Below are 19,606 nucleotides of genomic sequence, written 5' to 3'. Positions count from 1 at the left end.
AATGAACAAAGGGAAAGGAAAAAACAACAGCTTTGTTCTCCCCAGCCTCTTCGTTCCCCTCTTCCTCTTCAGGGTGGTGGGGGACACATCCGGGGTTCAGGGCTGGGTCCCAGGCAGGTCTGCTAGGCAGACAATTGAGTTTCACTTCCCGTCAACCCCAGAGCTGAGGCAGGATGTCTGAAGGCATAGTGGGGGGCCTAGGGTAGGGTGGTCAACAGGGGCCACTTTAGGATTGCTTCTTGCAGAAAGGTCCTTTGATTAGCCCACTAGTACTCCTCAGGTAGTACAGTCAGTACCAACACATCCCTCTAGTTTTTAGATGCTTCAGCTCACTCTTACCTTTAGTAACAAGGCTATGGACAGGATACTAGACCAGCAGGGCTGAAGCACAATTGGTGAAAGAAGAGCAGGGATGAAGGATGGCAGTGTTAGAACATTTGCAATGACAGTGTATTGAATGCAAATCAGTTTTTAAATGAGTCTTTTTGAGATCTTCTGAGCTGGGCCTCTGGTGGAACTCAGGAAGGTGGAGTATGGAAGAGAAGCCAAGCTGTGACCCCATAAAACTTCTGAAGCTTCATTTCAAAGCTTTACTAAGTTCCTAGTCAGCCATTGCTTTGTTTTTTGTTTGTTTGTTTTTTAAGTGGGACATGCAGCCTAGTGTTGGAGGTGGTCACTAACTGGTTCTGTTGGACATTAACCTAAGCCAAAGTGGGGGATTTGGAGGAAGGTAAATGGGTTGATGAGGAAAAAGCAACATGGGGGGGAAGGAAGAGGGCAGGGCAGACACCTGAGGAGAGGAACTTGCAGCCGGCCCCTCCCAAGCTGTGAGGGAAACGAGTTTAGCAGGACTTAGCCCAGAAGGAACAAGAGCTGCTGAAAGAGCGGGGGAGGGAAAACGTTTGGGTTCCTCTAAAGAATAGGGAGGCACGGGGCAGGGTAGGGCTGCAAAGGGAGTGACTGTACGGCTCAGATTGTTGGCGCGTTGCCCCGATATCGATCCCCATCGCCCAGAGACTTGGATGAGGTTAATTAGAATACTGACTGGGTCCGCCCAGAAGCCTTCGCCTTGCCCTCTGACCCTGGGGCGAAGCCCGAGGAGGCTCCCGGGTCGAAGGCCAGAGCAGACTTGGGCCGTCGTCACTTCGCCGCCCGAGTCCCTGGGGCCGCCCCAGGGGCAGGGCCAGGCCCGGGCTGCCCGCCCAGCCCGGCCCGCCGCGCCTCCTCAGCCGTAGAAGCCGCCGGCAACCCTGAGGCTGCGGGGACAGGTGACCGACCGGCAGCGCCTTCGGCCTTGCACTCCCCTTTCTCGGGTCTCCGTCCAGAGGGTTGAGCTGAGCGGCCAAGGGCAATCGGCACGCGATTTCGACCTCCCCACCTTCTAAGAGAGGGTTAGTTGGGGTCTTGCGTTCGCCCCCAACATTGGTGCGCCCCAGTGCGTTCCCGGAGTTTGCCTGTCCCGTCCTATGTCCCCAAGCTGCTCTGGGACCTGGATGAAGGCCAGGGCCTGAATATTCTTCTTTTCCTCATTTATTAGCCGCCCCCCGCCCTTTCTGGATGCAGGTGGGCCTTGCCCCCTTTTCTCCCGCAGGTCCTAGACAGTCGAAGAGTGCCTTGAGAGAGGCTGTGCCTCGGAACTTCTCTCGGCGCCCAGAGAACTGCTGTATACGCAGCAGGCGCTCACTAATGCTATCAGTGGCAGTAAAAGAGCCCACGGCTCTTATTTTTTAGAGTCTTCAGCTTCTACCCCATTCCTCCTCCTTCACTGCTGCCCATGAAATGGTGCACTCTTCCTTTAAGACTAAAATGGTGGCTTGCTACGATCAGGACTCCACTTCCGGTGGGGAGGGGGGCGGGACCCCAGCCCGCTCACGCCGGAAGTGGTTTGCGTTTTCAAGATGGCGACTCCCTATGTAACTGATGAGACCGGCGGTGAGTGCGGGAGATGTGGAGCCGCTTCTCCCCGGGCTCTCGGGGTAGGGGTTCGGACTTGGAAAGGGGTCTGTGCCCCGCCCATCCCGGGGCCCCTCCTTTGCCCCGCCCTCCGGACCGCCTTCCCCATTCATTCTCTCCTACGGGGTGTCACCTGCGCCCCCTTCTGGTCTCGTGTTTGGGGGGTCTCCGCTTCCGGTCACCCAAACCGTGGGGTCCTTCAATGCTGGACCTTGCTCCAGGACCTTCACGGGCCCTTAGCTTTCGTCCAGAAGTTGGAGCTGCCATATTTCTTTTGGGTTTTTCAGGCTTGGGGGCTCCTACACTCTCAGTTCCCTCCAATTCCTGCTCTCCCCCTCTTCCCCTCCCCCATCTCTCAGTGTACCTGCTTTCTGCCCTACCCTAGCCCCGTTTAAATTCTTTTTCTTGAAGCTGTATTTGTTGGAGACCTCCTCATTGCTACATAGTTCTTTTTTCCACTCTCCCTTATTTTCATTGTTGGGTCACTGAGGTACAGAGGTGTGAAGGGAAGAGGGACCTAATACAACTTTCAGCTAGAGTTTTCTCCTTGATGGCATCACCCTTCTGTACCTTCTCTGGCGATGGTGATGGGAGTTGAGGGATCTAAGGTGGTAGAAGGTGAACAAGAAGGTGTCTAGTGGCCTCTCAAGCCGTGTGACAAGTTTACAGAGCCCACTGTGCCTTCTGATCAGAGAAGATTTTCCAACCTGGCTGATTGAGATGCTGAAATATCTGTTGTGTATGTGAGGTTTATGTGTTGAAAACTGAAAATCAAGATTTTCATTTTGGCTACAGCCCATCCTAATTTCCCCACCTTCAGAAAAATGTGCATATCTACCCAGTGACAGTCAAATAAGATAGTATATGTGAAAGCAATTTATAAAATGCTGTGCAAGGCAAAGTATTACTGTTTTTTGTAGCCCTCATTGTGTATGTGTATTCTGTAGAAGTGACAGTGTGTGTGTGCTTTGGTACATGCGGTCTGTTTTAAAATGTACCTTCTATGCCTCTTGCTTTGCTTGTTCTCCATGTTACTTACATCTCAACCCACCCCTCCTATGGTATCTAATGGCAACCCAAGCCTCTGCTACTTCTCTGCAGCCTCACCTTTCAAAGTGATACAACCTCTTCTCTTGCTCTCTACATAGTAGGTACTTCTTCAGTTTGCTTCTTTTAATGTGTGCTTTGGATACTCGTTGTCCAGTACACTTCTCTTTATTCTTAATCGTTTTCTTTAAACTGATTTAACGGACATCCAGATATCACATCTCACCCTACCCTCCCACCAAGAGGTATCTTCTGTTCTTTGTGACTGTGTGGAAGAGAAGGAATCACACTGCTTTTTTGCTTTCTCTTACTATTTCCAGATCATTGATCTACCACTGTCACTGTAAGTCTCATGGAAGGTACTGCCATGCAATTATAGCATTTTCTCTAAAACCTGCCCATTCACTGCCCACAAGGACCCTGATGTAGCATATCTTTTTCTTTTTTCTTTTCTTTTATTCTGTTTCTCAGTGTCTTCACTCATTCTCCGTGTCTTCAGCATCTTTGGAATACTCTTATTGTATAGTTCCTCAGCATGAGACCATTAACTTTCCTTTGAATTTTCAAACCAGCCACACATTAGAATCACTACAACCTGGACCTACTACATATCCTACCACATAGGACATCACCTATGACACTGCTTCCGCCTTCAGGTGTTACCCATCACTTATTTTAGCTTCCTTACCCAGTCACCTTTTTTACTTCCACATGCCCATAGAATCAGCTTTTTGCCCTCCTTAGGTTCTCTGGTCCTTGACCTTTCCCATTTCATTGAGTCTACCAGTATCTTCATGACTACTTTTTTGTTTGTTTTTTTTTGCGGTTCGCGGGCCTCTCACTGTTGCGGTCTCTCCCGTTGCGGAGCACAGGCTTCGGACGCGCAGGCTCAGCGGCCATGGCTCACGGGGCCAGCCACTCCGCGGCATGTGAGATCTTCCCGGACCGGGGCATGAACCCGTGTCCCCTGCATCGGCAGGTGGACTCTCAACCACTGCGCCACCAGGGAAGCCCTTCATGACTACTTTTGATGCTACCCTGCTAGACCTCTGTGAACAGTCACTATCCTCATTGCTTTCCTCATTCATTTTGATCTTCAATACTAAACAAGCACTTCTGTTATCTTGAATCATACCCATCAACTGTTTTCTTGGCTTCAGCTTCTAGGCCACAGCACATGGCTAGAGAAAAGGCACAGACAGTAGCACATTCAGTATAATATAACTTAATGTTAACTTCTGCCAAGATCACAGCTTTTTTCCAATTCTTCTTTGTTGGTTTGCTTACATTCTACCATGGCTATTTCCCTTACCTTTCTCAGCTCTCGGTGACTTTCCCTTTTAATTCCCCTTCTTGTGGCAGATGGCCTCATTTTCTGTTTCATTGAGAAATCAAGGTCTGTTATTTCTGTTTCTTTCCTCTTCATAGCCTGATTTCTTGAATATCAGGTCCACACATACTATTTCCATTTCCTCACTGCTTACTTGTTCCTTAACTTTTTTTTTCTGGCCTTGCGGCTTTCAGGATCTTAGTTCCCTGACCAGGGATTGAACCTGGGCCACAGCAGTGAAAGCACCGAATCCTAAGGACTGGACTGCCGGGAATTCCCTGTTCCTTAACTCTTCAAAATGGTTTCTTTCTAGCACTAGCCTCTCTCCTGAGTTGTCAGTTCTAATTGTTTGGTGAGTAGCTTTCATTCTTGGATATACTGTCACACCTTAAATCCAGTCTGACCATAATCGATATCAGTTTTTCCTTCCTTATTTCTGTTAAAGGCACCATTGTTCTAGCCAACCCAAGATCAGCTTATTGCATCATTTCTCTCTTTCTTTATTTTAAATAGACTTTACTTTTTAGAACAGTTTTAGATTTATAGAAAAATTGAGAAAATGATACAGTTCCCATATACCTTAAACTCAGTTTCCCCTGTTATTAACATCTACATTAGTATGGTATCGTTACTGCAATTAATGAACCAATATTCATACATTGTTATTAACTAAGGTCCATACATTATTAAGATTTCCTTAGTTTTTACCTAATTTTTTTTCTGTTCCAGGATCCCATATTACGTTTAGTTCTCATGTCTCCTTAAACTCCTATTGGCTGTGACAATTTCTCAGACTTTCCTTGTTTTGGATGACTTTAACAGTTTTGAGGAGTATGGTCAGTTATTTTTGTAGGATGCCCCTCTATTGGAATTTGATGTTTGTCTCATGATTAGACTGGGGTTATGTGTTTTTTAGGGGAGGACCATAGAAGTAAAGTGAGGTTTTCATCATATTGTATTGAGGATACATAGTATCACAAAGATTGTTTTACTCTTGATATTTACCATGATCTCCTGCCTGAGGTAGTGTTTGTAAAGTTTCTCCACTGTTTCTCCACTCCCTTCTCCTTTCCATTTTGTACTCTTAAGAAAGTCACTATTCACAGCCCACACTTAAAGAGTGGGGAGTTATGCTACCTTCCTTAAGGATGGAGTATTTATACACATCATTTGAAATTCTTTTGCACAGATTTGTCTCTTCTCTGCCATTTATTTATTTTTTCTGCCATTTATTTATTCAGTCAGTTATGTGTATCAATATGAACTTCGGGTTATTTATTTTATTGCTCAAATGTTTCAGCTTTGAACATTGGGAGCTCTTTTAGTTGGCCCTGTGTCCCTTTGACATATCCCCATCAGTGTAGGTTTTTTTTGTTTGTTTGTTTTGTTTTGTTAGCTCTTTCTTACTTTCTGGCACTAGAAGCTGCTCCAGGCTTATCTTGCATATTTCCTGGCCCAGTCCTAGAATCAGCTATTTCTCTAAGGAGCCCTTGTTCCTTTTACTTAAGAATGGTGTGGGAAACCAAGATCAGAGCACTAGGTGTTTTTGTTGTTATTAACAAAATGAACTGGGGTGTTGTTTTTGCATTGTCTTTTACTCCCTCTTCTACCCCCCACCCTCCAATTGTCAAAGTATCATTTTCTGTTTCTGCTGTTGTTACCCTTATCCCATCTTCAATGCTTGTTAGCTACATGGCCTGGGAATTTTAAGCCTAGGGAATCCAAGTTTTAGTTTTCTCATCAATGAAATAGGAATAATAACTCCTACAACATAGGATTATTGTGAGAATTAAAATTTAAATGAAATAATGTACATGTCTAGCACATAGAAAGTACCCAAGAAATGGTTCTGTAATTATTACTGTTATAAAGATTATGGATTAGAATAGATTACATGTGTAAAGTATCAAGCAGAGTACTTGAGTCAATCTAAGTGCCTGATAAAATTCTAGTTTCCTTTATCCTGCAAATATTGCTGTGACCTCCTAAACAGTTGTCCTACCTCTGTCTCTCTCTGTTTCAGTTCATTTGACACACTGTTACCAGATTACTGCTCCTTAAGTACAAATTTAATTATTTAATTTTTGTTCAATATAATTTGTCCACTGTTCAATTTGGCATATACCCTTTTGATCTCTATTTTTCTGTGCATTTTTAAAACATTTTTTAATCAGACGGTATTTACATTTTTATGTGTTGCCTTTTCGTTTAACCTCACGACATAAGTATTCTTCTTTGCTATTAAAAACTCTTTGAAAACATCTTTTAAAATACTGGCAGAGTGTTTTATTATTTGGGCATACACCCTCTCTTACCTTTCTTCTGTTATTGGACTTCTAGATTGTTTCCAGAATTTTTGTTATAAGAACTCTATGAATATTTTTGTACATAAATTTTTGTCTGCATTTAGGGTTATTTTCTCTTTTTTAAAAATTAATTAATTTATTTATTTATTTTTGGCTGCATTGGGTCTTCGTTGCTGTGCGCGGGCTTTCCCTAGTTGCAGTGAGTGGGGGCTACTCTTTGTTGTGGTGCGTGAGCCTCTCACTGTAGTGGCTTCTGTTGTTGCGGAGCACAGGCTCCAGGGATGCGGGCTTCAGTAGTTGCGGCACATGGGCTCAGTAGTTGTGGCTCGTGGGCTTCAGAGCGCAGGCTCAGTAGTTGTGGCTCACGGGCTTAGTTGCTCCGCGGCATGTGGAAGCTTCCTAGACCAGGGCTCGAACCCGTGTACCCTGCATTGTCAGGCGGACTCTCAACCGCTGCGCCACCAGGGAAGCCCTAGGGTTATTTTGTTAGGACAGATTTCTCAAAAGTCGAATTACTGGATTGGAGGATACAAACTTTTATTTATTTTTAAGTAATTATAAAATTAATTTATATTGATTGTAGAAAACTTGGAAAATATTTTCATAACTAGTATAAAATATAAGTCCCATGCATATTTGGTAATTGCAGAGCCCAAAGATAACTACAATTACATTTCCTTTTAGTTTTTCTTTCTCTGCATATATATAGCATATCTATTTAACATAATTTGGATCATACCGAATGGCTGTACTTCCCCAAGTATGATTCTCAGAACACTTAGTAGTCCTGTGAGATGTGCTGTAAAATAAAAAACTAAAATAAAAATAAGCTTCCTGTGGTCAAATAAATTTGGGAAACACTGTAAACCACATTTCCATTGGAATATTCACATGAACGAGAACATAACTCATTTAAGTCTTGCTGATAAGAACAAAAAAATTTTTTTCCTATGTTTAACCCAGAATTTCTCAAACTTATTTAACAATTTTTGGGGGTAACCTTACAGAAGTAGTGTTACAATATCTACAACACTACAGAAGTAGTGTTTTATTACATAACAATATTTAGGAAATGCTGCTCTATGTTAGGACTACCTTATACTCTCTCTCTTAGTTAGCCAGATTGCTTTCTTTCTTTCTTTCTTTCTTTCTTTTTTTTTTTTTGCGGTACACGGGCCTCTCCCTGTTGTGGCCTCTCCCGTTGCGGAGCACAGGCTTCAGACGCGCAGGCCCAGCGGCCATGGCTCACGGGCCCAGCCGTTCTGCGGCATGTGGGATCTTCCCGGACCGGGGCACGAACCCGTGTCCCCTGCATCGGCAGGCGGACTCTCAACCACTGCGCCACCGGGGAAGCCCCCACATTGTTTTCTGAAGGGTTTTACCATTGACAGGATATGAATATACTGGTTTCATCACTTCTTGGACTACACTGGTATTCTGATCTTTAAAAATTCTACTGCTTTGATAGGTAAAAATGATATTTTATTGTTTTAATTTGTATTTCCTTTGATTACTAGTGAGGTTGAACTTTCTGGTATTCTTCTTCACTTATAACACAATACACAATAGTGGTGTAAAAAGCACAGCCTTTGAAACCCACAGCCTGGATTCGAATTCTACTGCAGTTTACTGACATTGTAACTTTGGGCAAATTATTAAATTTCTCATCATCTGTGAAATGAATAATCCTTCATGGAGTTGTGAAAATGAAATAATATATATAAACAGGAACTTCCCTGGCAGTCCAGTGGTTAAGACTTTGTCTTCCAATGCAGGGGATGCGGGTTCAATCCCTGGTCAGGGAGCTAAGATCCTACATGGCTCGCAGCCAAAAAATCAAAACATAAAACGGAAGCAATATTGTAACAAATTCAATGAAGATTTTAAAAATGGTCCATGTCAAAAAAATCTTAAAAAAGAAAAATTATATATATATATATATATACACACACACACACACACAAACACTGAGTACTATCCTTGTCATGAAGCAAGCACTCAATAAGGGGTAGCTGCTGTTATCTTTTTGGAATTGACTCTCAAATTTACATATGGACCATTCACTTTTACATTTAAGATACTCCTCTCTAATATGAGCACAAACCACTTTTCAATACAGTATCATCACATACTATATCTCTGCCTAAATCCTCTAGTGAAACTGGGCAGTATAGTATAAAACAGGTGGAATAGGAATGTTCTGGTATGTAAGCTTTGGCGTCAGGACTGAGTTCAGACTGCAGCTACATGCTGCCTTTGTGATCTTGGACATATCTTCAACCTCTTGAAGGCTGTTTCCTCAGCTGTAGATCATAATCTACCTATTGTCTAGATTCAGTCAGGTAGTGTATGTAAAGTTCCTGGTGTAAAGTACCCACTCATTAATAAACATTCTTTCCTAATTGTTCTTAACATACTGTGAGTTTTACACTGCCATCATTTTGCTGCTTGTTATTCCTCTTAGAATGCCTTTTCCCTTCCTTTCTCTGCCTGCAAAAATATCAGCCACTGATTTACTGTTGTTATTATTACTACTGCTTCCTACTCTTTGTGGTCAAGTCCCTGAGATTTTCCTAATTTCCTGTCACCTTCCCCCATCAAATGGGGTGTGGTTATTTATTCTCTTGAAATCTCCTATTAGTTATGTGTCAGTGTCTCTTAGGGATACCTAAGACATTTATACTTTTGTCTTATTCTTTGTTTGCCTAACTTGCCCACCTTTTTCCTTACTTAAACTGTAAATTTCTTGAAAGTAGGGGCCATTTTACTGATCTTGATAATCCCTGTAGCACTTCATATAGTATTTTTCTCATAGGACGCTTTCAATAAATATTCATTGCACTTAATTACAGTCTGGCTTCTGACCACTCTACTTGTCTGAGGCTGTATTCTTGAACATAATTAGGGATTTCCACATTTCCAAAATCAATAACCTTTTCCTACTCAGTTCTGCTTTTCCTTAATCTCTCTGTAATATTTAATACTGTTAATCACCTGCCGTTACTTCAAACTCTTTTGGTCTCCATGGAGTAGTACTGTCCTGGTCCTTTTTTTCTAAGGATTATTTCCTAGTGTTGCTGACACGTTTTCTTCTTTGAGGAAAATAATCATGACCGTTTTTCCAGGGTCATTCCTCCAGATTGGATCTTCTTTTTAATATTTTCTCTATGTTAGAAACCATGTCTGTATGACTAATAAAAAAAAAAAGAAAAGAAAGAAACCACATCTAAGTCTTATAATTGTTGGCCCTCAGGTCATCCTCAGGCTCAGATCTGTGACCCAGATCTCCTTTCTTAACTTTGAAACAGGCTCCAGGGATTCAGCACACCTTTAAGAGTCACTTCCACCTAACCCCTTGGAGTTCTTTCAAGCCTTGCTGTGTTGTCTCTTCACTGTCTTCCTGCCACCCCTGAAAACAAAGCCCTTTTCAGTTTAAGGAAATAGATTGAGGATTACAAAATAGCAGATGTGGGGAAATAACAAAGCTTACAAAGTTCTTATAGTAGCAGTCTCTAACCTCTAGTTTCTGGTTCTCTCAAAGATGCTACTGAAAATCATGGTATTCTGCCCATGGTTTTTATTTCTAGGGTTAGGAATCAGCAAACCTCTCCCCTCTTTTTGACTGTACCTTTGGATACCATCAAGGCCAGAGACTGAAACCAAGATAACATAAAATAGGTATTCCTTTGTGATAATGGGCTATTTGTATCTCTGAGGGCTTCCAGTTAGGATGGCCATTCAAGAAGCTTCTGCCCTATCTTTTCTCACACTCCATCTTTTTCTTTTTCTTTTTTTTGCTGTGTTTTATTATTTAATTTTTTTATTGGAGTGTATTTGCTTTGCATTGCTGTGTCAGTTTCTGCTGTACAGCTAAGTTAATCAGCCGTATGTATACATATATCCCCTCTTTTTTGGATTTCCTTCCCATTTAGGTCACCACAGAGCACCGAGTAGAGTTCCCTGTGCTATACAGTAGATTCTCATTAGTCATCTATTTTATACATAGTATTGTATATATGTCAATCCCAATCTCCCAGTTCATCCCACCCACCCTGCCCTTTCTCCCTTGTTTTCCATACGTTTGTTCTCTCCGTCTCTGTCTCTATTTCTGCTTTACAGATAAGATCATCTATACCGTTTTTCTAGATTCCACATATATGTGTTAATATATGGTACTTGTTTTTCTCTTTGTGACTTACTTTACTCTGTATGAAAGGATCTAGGTCCATCCACGCCTTTGCCATCTTTACTAGTCTTAAGGCTTCAACTATAATCTCTGTAGTGTACTTAAATGTGTGTTTCTAGCATTGTCCCTTTCTCCTTAATTCCATGTAAAAACACTGCCTGTCTAGAATTGAATTAGTTACTTTCACAAAATTGTCTTCTCCTATGGACTCTTTTTTTTTTTTTCTAAATAAATTTATTTATTTTTGGCTGCGTTGGGTCTTCCTTGCTGTGCATGGACTTTCTCTAGTTGCGGCGAGCGGGGGTTACTCTTCGTTGTGGTCCGTAGGCTTCTCATTGAGGTGGCTTCTCTTGTTACAGAGCACAGGCTCTAGGCACAGGCTTCAGTAGTTGTTTCACGTGGGCCTCAGTAGTTGTGGCTCGCAGGCTCCATAGCTGTGGCTCGCAGGCTCTAGAGCGCAGGCTCAGTAGTTGTGGCGCACGGGCTTAGTTGCTCTGCGGCATGTGGGATCTTCCCGGACCAGGGCTCGAACCTGTGTCCCCTCAATTGGCAGGCAGATTCTTAACCACTGCGCCACCAAGGAAGCCCTGCCTTTCTTTCTTTTTTTTTTTTTTTTTTGGTCTACCTTTCTTTTTAATTAGAATGCATGCTCCAAGAAGGCAAGACCCTTGCTTGCTTTATTCATTCATTGTTGTATCCCTAGCTCCTGTTACATTGCCTGCCACAGCAGCAAGTACTCAATAAACATTTAAAATCCATGTGTGAATAATGTTATTACTATACGCACTACATGCCCACAGGGATGTTGTGAAAAATAAGAGAAAACGTGAAAAGCACCAGATTAAATCTACTGTAGCACAATGATTTCCTCTCTCTCATTCAAATCTTGGCGGTCTTCAGATCCTGACTACTTATTCTTCACAATGAATTTCTCTTTCATTTTCTTTTCAACACTTATAGAGACCATTTAAATCAAATCTTCTCACATTGCAGCTATTGCTTTCATTTTTTTCTACCTTTAGTTTATGTTACACATTTTTCAGGTTAATCTTCTTAAAGCAATGCTTTGTGCAGATCATATGCACTCTCTTAATGGCCTTCAGTGTTCTCCCACCTTCTGAAGCTTGAGTCCAAACTCAAGAGGAGATTGGATACCTTTCATATTCTGACTAATTTACCTCTAGTCTCTTTTTCCATTACATATGCTTTTTGCCAAAACATACTGGATTCTTGCTATTCCCTAATATGATGCTTAACTTTATTTATTCATTAATTTGAATTAATTACAGTCTTTCATGGACCAGGCCCTTTGCTTCAAAGATCAAAGGCAAAGTTTCTGCTCTTAAGCAAGCAAACAATTATTTTAAACATTAGATCATGGTAAAAGGCCACACCAGGTGCTGTGGGTGCACAAAGGTCAACTTCTAAACTGGTTTGGGTTGGTGAGGTCAGGAAGGACTTCACTGAGGAGTTCATACTTGAACTGGACCTTTAAAGACCAATAGGCGTTAACTAAGATAAGAATCAAGAAAAGTCTATTCCAAGCCAAAGGAAGATTGTTTTAAAAGCAAAAAGGCGTAGAGAATAAAGACACAGGTGAGATTTGTGACTATTTCAGTGTCTGGAGCAGAGAGTGTGAATGACTGGGTGTGAAGAGGCTGGAGACTAGCAAGAGCTGGGTCAAGAAGGCCTTTGTGTGTGGTTCCATCTTCCATGTAAATACCCTGAGGGCAACAGGAATCCAGGAAGAATTTTAAGTAGGGGAATGACTAGTGTGATTTGTCCCTTTGTTTATGTTGTCCTATAAGCCTGAAATACTTCCCTTTCTCGTCTTTCCTCATAACCACACCCCAACGTCCACCTGTCTAAATCCTGCTCATCTTCCAAAGATCACAAAGATGCTTTGTCCTCCATAAAATTTTTACTTTACCTGGTCAAAAGTAATTTCACTCTCCTTTGTGTCTCCAAAGCCGCTTGGATTTGAAACCCAAAATGAGATTTTTAAAAACCTACAATATAGCAACAACATTAATTGGAATTTTTAAAAGGAAAAGTTATTAATAAAAAAAAAAAAAAGGAAAAGTTATTCATAAGCCAATCACCAACATAACTTTTCGTATTGCATCTTCTTTTCTAAACTTATGAATATGCATAACATTTAATAATAAATCATAGTGTATATAACTTTATGTTTTTGTTTTTTTGGCGGTACGTGGGCCTCTCACCATTGTGGCCCCTCCCTTTGCGGAGCACAGGCTCCGGACGCACAGGCCCAGCGGCCATGGCTCACGGGCCCAGTCGCTCCGCGGCATGTGGGATCCTCCCGGACCGGGGCACGAACCCGTGTCCCCTGCATCGGCAGGCAGACTCTCAACCACTGCACCACCAGGGAAGACCTAACTTTATGTTTTATATTCCGTTATATCATATTAATGATTAAAATTTTTTGGTCATTTTTAATGGCTATATTATAAACCACTCCTGTATAACTGGATGTGAAGTTTGTTTTTAATTTTTAGCTATTTATAAATAATGCCATAGTTTTCACATGATTACTGTCCCATTCTTCTTTTTTCTGTTTTCGTTTTTTCCTGTTCGAATTATTTCCTTATGCTAAATTTTCAAGATTGGCATTGCTAAAACGAAGTGTGTTGAAGTGTCTTTGGCTTTAACCTCTTTACGCTTCCCCCAGTCAGTGAATTACCAAGAGAGGTTGATCCTTTGGTAACGTGGCTGGCATCATTCTCTTCCTTTTCATTCTCAGTCAGTTCTGTCTCTCATGCCAGGATTATTGCAGTCGTTTTTTTGAAAGATGACTTTTTAAAAAATTGACTTATTTTATTTATTTCTTTTTGGCTGCATTGGGTCTTTGTTGCTGTGCGCGGGCTTTCTCTAGTTGCGGTGAGCGGGAGCTACTCTTCATTGCAGCGCACGGGCTTCGCATTGCGGTGGCTTCTCTTGTTGCAGAGCACGGGCCCTAGGTGGACGGGCTTCAGTAGTTGTGGTGCACGGGCTTAGTTGCTCCACGGCATGTGGGATCATCCTGGACCAGGGCTCAAACCCGTGTCCCCTGCATTGGCAGGTGGATTTTTAACCACTGGGCCACCAGGGAAGTCCCTGTTTTTTCATTCTTGAATTTTTACTCTTGTCTCTAAACTGTTGCAGCTCAGCAAACAATATTCTCAGTGGCCCTCTTTTATTCACCAGATAAATTCCAAATTCCTTGACCTTGTTTTTAAGGCGTTCTACGGTCTGGCCCCATTTTTAATTTTCAACCTAGCTTCATGTTATTCCCCATCATGAACTGTCTGGTTCTCCTGGGCTCCTCTGTTTTCTGTTCTTTACATACTCAGGCCATCCCCACATCCAAGCCTTTCTTGGCGCATGTTTGTTCTCTCTCCCATCCCCTCTACCTGTCAAATCTTACCCATTTTCTTTAACATTTTTTGTTTTAGTTTTAATTTATTAATGATATTTGCCTTTTGAACAAAAACCCAATTCATGTAACAATGTATAATCCCCGTGGGAGGCTCTGGACTGGACTTTTTATTTTGTTAATCTTTTTTATTTTCTTCTTTTTCCTTTTTTTTTAATAAATTATACTAAAAAAAGTTATACTAAAAAAAAGAAAAACAAGACTAACACAAGATATAAATATATATATGTGTTTTTTTTAGGAATATGTTATTAAAGCTTAATGGTTTCTACCACCTCTTCTTCCAGGTTATCCCTCTTAAGGTAATCAGCATTAAAGTCTTGGTATCTTGGTATGTGTCCTTCCACACCTTTCTCTTTGCCCCTATACACAAACTGTCTGGACCTCTAAGTGCTGCTCCTTGCCCCAAAAGGAATGGGAGCACCCTCTACACCAGCAGTTCTCAAAATGTTGTCCAGGACCCTTGGGGATTCCCTAAGACCCTATCAGGAGGTCTGCAAGCATAACTATTTTGATAATATACTGAGATGTTATTTGCCCTTTTACTGGGTTGACATTTGCACTGAGGGTACAAAAGCAATGGTGGGTAAAACTGCTGGCCTCTTAGCGTTAATCAAGGTGGTGGCGCCAAACCGTACTGGTCATTGTGTTCTTCACTGCCACATGCTTGCAGTAAATAATGCCAGTTTCACTTAAGAGTATCCTTGATGATGCAATAAAAATTATTAATTTTATTAAACCCTGGCTCTTTAATACACATCTTTTTATCTATTTTTCCAGGTTTATTGAGATATGACTGACATTTAACATTGTGTACAATGTTATAGGTGTACAAGGTGATGATTTGATACACATATATATTGCGAAAGGTTTACCACAATAAGGTTAGTTAACACATCCTTTACCTCACATAATTACCTTTTCATTGATTTATGGTGAGAACACTGAAACTCTACTCTCATAGCAACTTTCAAGTGTACAGTTCAGTTTTGCTGACGATAGTCACCATGCTGTACCTTATACCCCCAGAACTTACTCATCTTATAACTGAAAATTAAACATCTTTTTAGAGTTCTCTGTGAATTAAATGGGAAGTAAGCATGAAACACTGCTGCACACTGAAGTGGTGTCTCAAGGAAAAGCACTGGCGCAGTTGTTGGAGTTGTAAGCTAAACAAGCTTCCTTTTCACGGAACTCTATTTTTCCTTGAAGGAACCACTGACAAACTATAGTAATTCAGACCTGAGTACCTGATAGGCATTTTCCTGAATAATGAAAGAAGTGAGCCTGTCATTTCAAGGAAAACAACTCTCAGTGTTTGTTGCCAGGGATAAGATTCAAGCCTTCAAGTGGAAATTAGAATTTTGGAAAACTTGTAACTGCCACTGGAAGCGTGACAGCTTTTCAGTAAAGGGTTTTCTGATGAGATTAACGGATGTGATTTTTTTAAAAAAGATTGCACAGTGAAATGCATAATATTACAAAATAAGAGCGTATGGGGGATTCTGAAAAAAGTTTAAGGATCTTTACACATTATTCTGCAACTTGCTTTTTCACTTAGTATACCATGAATACCATTCAAGGTCAGTACATCTGTATCTAACATTCTTTTTCATAATGGCACGGTGTTCCAGCATGTGGATGACCCACGTCTATTTAGTCACTCATCTATTGATGGTCATTCAAGTTGCTTTCAGCTTTTTGCCAATTTAAATAATGCAGCAACATTATTATAATGCAAACATCTTTACGTGTAGCCTGTGTACTGGTGCTTTTATATCTACAGTATGGATTCCTGAAAGTTGACCTATTTTTCACCATCCACCTTAATAAAACTTCCCCTTTTCTACATCCCTGGTCATTTCTCCTTCCTATGATTCTTGTTTTTGCCCTTTTTAGCCTCTTATTCATGTACTGTCCTTTGATGTCCTCATGCTGTTTTGTTTTTTTTAAACTTCCTCTATGCCTGCCCTGTCTTACCAACTAGATTATAAAAGTAGAAACTCCCTGAGGGCAGGGATGGTGTATTATACAGTGTATAGGCACTCAGTAAATAATGAGAGTGGGATTGACGGTTGATATGAGAAAAGAATGCCTTAATGGATGCATTTAGTGGAAGGTGCTGGGGGATGCTGTGTGCATTCATGCATTCTTTCACCTTGGGGGCTATTTGAAAATTAGAAAGAGTAACTCTCCAATTTAATTCTCCCATTTCAGGCAAGTACATCGCTTCAACACAGCGACCTGACGGGACCTGGCGAAAGCAGCGGAGGGTGAAAGAAGGCTATGTGCCCCAGGAGGAGGTCCCAGTGTGCGTGGTTAGGCGTGAGGAGGGAGTATTTAGTGGGGTCCCTACAGCAAGAAAGAACATGTGTGCCTATGAGATCAGGGAAGAATTTCCTGATCCCAGGATCCTAGGAAAGGGAAGGAGGGGGCTGGGATTCAGGGATGAGTGAGGGATGAGTAACCAAGTGACTGACAAGTCCTGTTGCTATGGCCTCTGTTCAGCAGAACCTGTAAATAGCATTCAGAGATCCAGAGCTTTAGGACCTAGGGATCCTACAACCTGCAGAGCAGAGGAAAGTTGGGGAGGGACCAGAGGCAGAGGAAGGAAGCAGGAAAGTGAAAAGGGTGAAATAAATTACAAGGTTAGGAAAAGGGCTCGAAAAGTCAGTGATTCTTTGACACTGTTCCCCGCAGGTATGAGAACAAGTATGTGAAGTTTTTCAAGAGTAAACCAGAACTGCCTCCCGGCCTGAGCCCGGAGGCCACTGCTCCGGTCACCCCATCCAGGCCGGAAGGTGGTGAACCAGGCCTCTCCAAGACAGCCAAACGCAACCTGAAGCGGAAGGAGAAGAGGCGGCAGCAGCAAGAGAAAGGGGAGGCAGAGGCCTTGAGCCGGACTCTCGAGAAGGTGTCCCTGGGAGAGACAGCCCAGGTCCCCAGTGCCCCACAGGCCTCCCGGGCAGGGCCTGCAGCTGCCTCCGACCAGCCTGACTCAGCTGCCACCGCTGAGAAGGCCAAGAAGATAAAGAACCTAAAGAAGAAGCTTCGGCAGGTGGAAGAGCTGCAGCAGCGGATCCAGGCTGGGGAAATCAGCCAGCCCAGCAAAGAGCAGCTGGAGAAGCTAGCGAGGAGGAGGGCGTTGGAGGAGGAGCTAGAGGACTTGGAGCTGGGCCTGTGAGGCCTTTGGGGAATAGAGGATGGACAGCAGAACAAACCATGGGGCTCTCTGGGGTCCTGGGGAATGTGGGCAGCAGCAGTCAGGAGGGGTACCCCCGTACTGGCTCACTTTCACCTCTCATGGCCCAATTCCGTCCTCCAGAGCCTAGCCTCTCCCTCATTCCTTCCCTTTTTTTCCCAACTCCTATTTTTTTGGACTTTTCTCCCTCCCATTCCCAGTGTTCAAAATCTCAGTGACTATCCCAGGTACCTTTGCTGCTGATTTGGGTGTCTTGTTTAAAAAAAAATTGGGTGGGTGGGAGTCTCTTGGAGAACTGAGGTTGAGGGTAGGGGGAGTACGCCCAAGTCTTGGAGTCTTGGTTCCTGTTCACAGTGTTTATGGGTTATTTCCCCCTCCATCCCTAACCTCTTTTTTTTTTTTTTTTTTTTTTAAAGAACAGAATAAACTCAAGTAGACAACATGTTTTGCCTCTCTTCTTTTCAGCTTCTAGTAGGTGTTTTATCCCCTTCAGTTTGGCACAGGAAGATAAGTATTGAGAGTAATATTCTTTTTAATTTTTAAAAATAATGTGTATCACCAAATTAGCAACACTGACTTCTGTACACGTTTGCTCAGACTTCAGTGAATAGAAATTAGTGTTATAATAAAATGAAACTTAAAACAAATTTAATTTGATATTAATTTACATGTATCATCATTATTGTGCTGCATAGCAGTGGGGCCCTAGTATCTCCCTTACTGTTTACTTCTAAAGATCATTGACCTAATTTTTTTTTTTTTTTTTTTTTTTGGCTGCATCACAGGGCTTGCAGGATCTTAGTTCTCCCACCAGGAATTGAACCGGGCCACTGCAGTGAAAGAGCCGAGTCCTAACCACTGGACCACCAGGGAATTCCTGGGATGGCTCTTTTGAAATTTTATCTTCTCAGATGCCATCCCAAGATGGCATTGTGGGGCAAACTAATGACACAGGACGAGGAATTTACAGCCAAAAAGAGCTGTCACTTAATTTTCGCATACCCTCTGATTTCCACACCTTCACTTGTCATCATCTTTCTTTCTAGCCAGCTGCCAGAATAGAAACCCACGGAGGAGAAGTCAGCCTTAGTTCTTAGCCTGACTCTTAAGGTTCTACCCAATCTGGCCTCATTTCTTGCCATTCTTTTAACTCTAGTCAAACTGCTTCAACTCTACTGAACTTTCATTTCATCGAATGAGCCATATTCTCTGAGCCTTAGTCCTTTGCCCCTGCTGGTCCCTCTGCCTAGAATACTCTTCCTGTCCCCTTCTCCCTAATCAACTCTTTCTTAGCCTTTGGATCTCTGCTTAAATGTTATCTTCTCTGGGAAGACTTTTGTTACCCTCAAATATTAATTAAGGTGTCTTTCTTAACCTGCTTCCTTAACACTCCACGCTTACATTTGTGGTGGCATTTATTATATTGTCACTTGTTTTCTTGTTAGCCCTTCTCCTCCTCATTAGATCATGTGCTCCTCGAGCATTGGGATTGTGTTTTTTATCATTGCATCCCGGTGCCCAATATAGTAAATTCTCAAATGTTTGGCTGAATGAATGAAGATACAAGCTATGTGGGGAAACAGAAGACGAGGGAAAATGTATGCCTTCCACACCTGAGCAGTTACTGAGAACTTGATTGGGCACATCAGTGTGAGACCAAAAGTTCAACTTCCCTTGTGTAAGAAAGACCCCTATGCAATTATAAAGATTTTAAATAAGATTTTTCAATACAAATTTATTTATTTATTTTTGGCTGGGTTGGGTCTTCGTTGCTGCGCGTGGGCTTTCTCTAGTTGCGGCGAGCAGGGGCTACTCTTCATTGCAGTGTGTGGGCTTCTCATTGCGGTGGCTTCTCTTGTTGCAGAGCATGGCTCTAGGCGCGCGGGCTTTAGTAGCTGTGGCTCTCGGGCTTAGTTGCTCCACGGCATGTGGGATCTTCCCGGACCAGGACTCCAACACGTGTCCCCTGCATTGGCAGGCGGATTCTTAACCATTGCGCCACCAGGGAAGTCCCTTAAATAAGATTTAATTGGCTTATAAGTAGGTATTTGATGCTTCGTAAGTTCAGATGTTATAGAGGAATCTATACTTTAAAAGTCATTACTAGAGAGAGATTACTTGCTTTGCAAAAGCACAGTATTTACCA

General features: G+C 42.3%; 1 protein-coding gene across 2 annotated transcripts; it reads left to right on the top strand.

Moving 5' to 3' along the window:
- Positions 1-883: 883 nt before the first annotated feature.
- Positions 884-17,902, top strand: PYM1 (PYM homolog 1, exon junction complex associated factor). Of its 2 annotated transcripts, XM_004274190.3 has the most exons (3): positions 1,442-1,932; positions 16,476-16,569; positions 16,959-17,902. In XM_004274190.3, the coding sequence occupies exons 1-3, from the start codon at positions 1,899-1,901 to the stop codon at positions 17,440-17,442; spliced, it is 612 nt and encodes a 203-aa protein (XP_004274238.1). In that variant the 5' UTR covers positions 1,442-1,898; the 3' UTR covers positions 17,443-17,902. The 2 variants fall into 2 exon arrangements, 1 of the variants encoding a protein (XP_004274238.1); XR_004485497.2 differs by lacking the exons at positions 1,442-1,932; positions 16,959-17,902 and adding an exon at positions 884-1,391 and having other exon boundaries at positions 16,476-16,952.
- Positions 17,903-19,606: the final 1,704 nt, after the last annotated feature.

This window comes from Orcinus orca, chromosome 11 (assembly GCF_937001465.1).
Source record: "Orcinus orca chromosome 11, mOrcOrc1.1, whole genome shotgun sequence".
Lineage (NCBI taxonomy): Eukaryota > Metazoa > Chordata > Mammalia > Artiodactyla > Delphinidae > Orcinus > Orcinus orca.
This window is presented reverse-complemented; position numbering and strand designations above follow the sequence as displayed.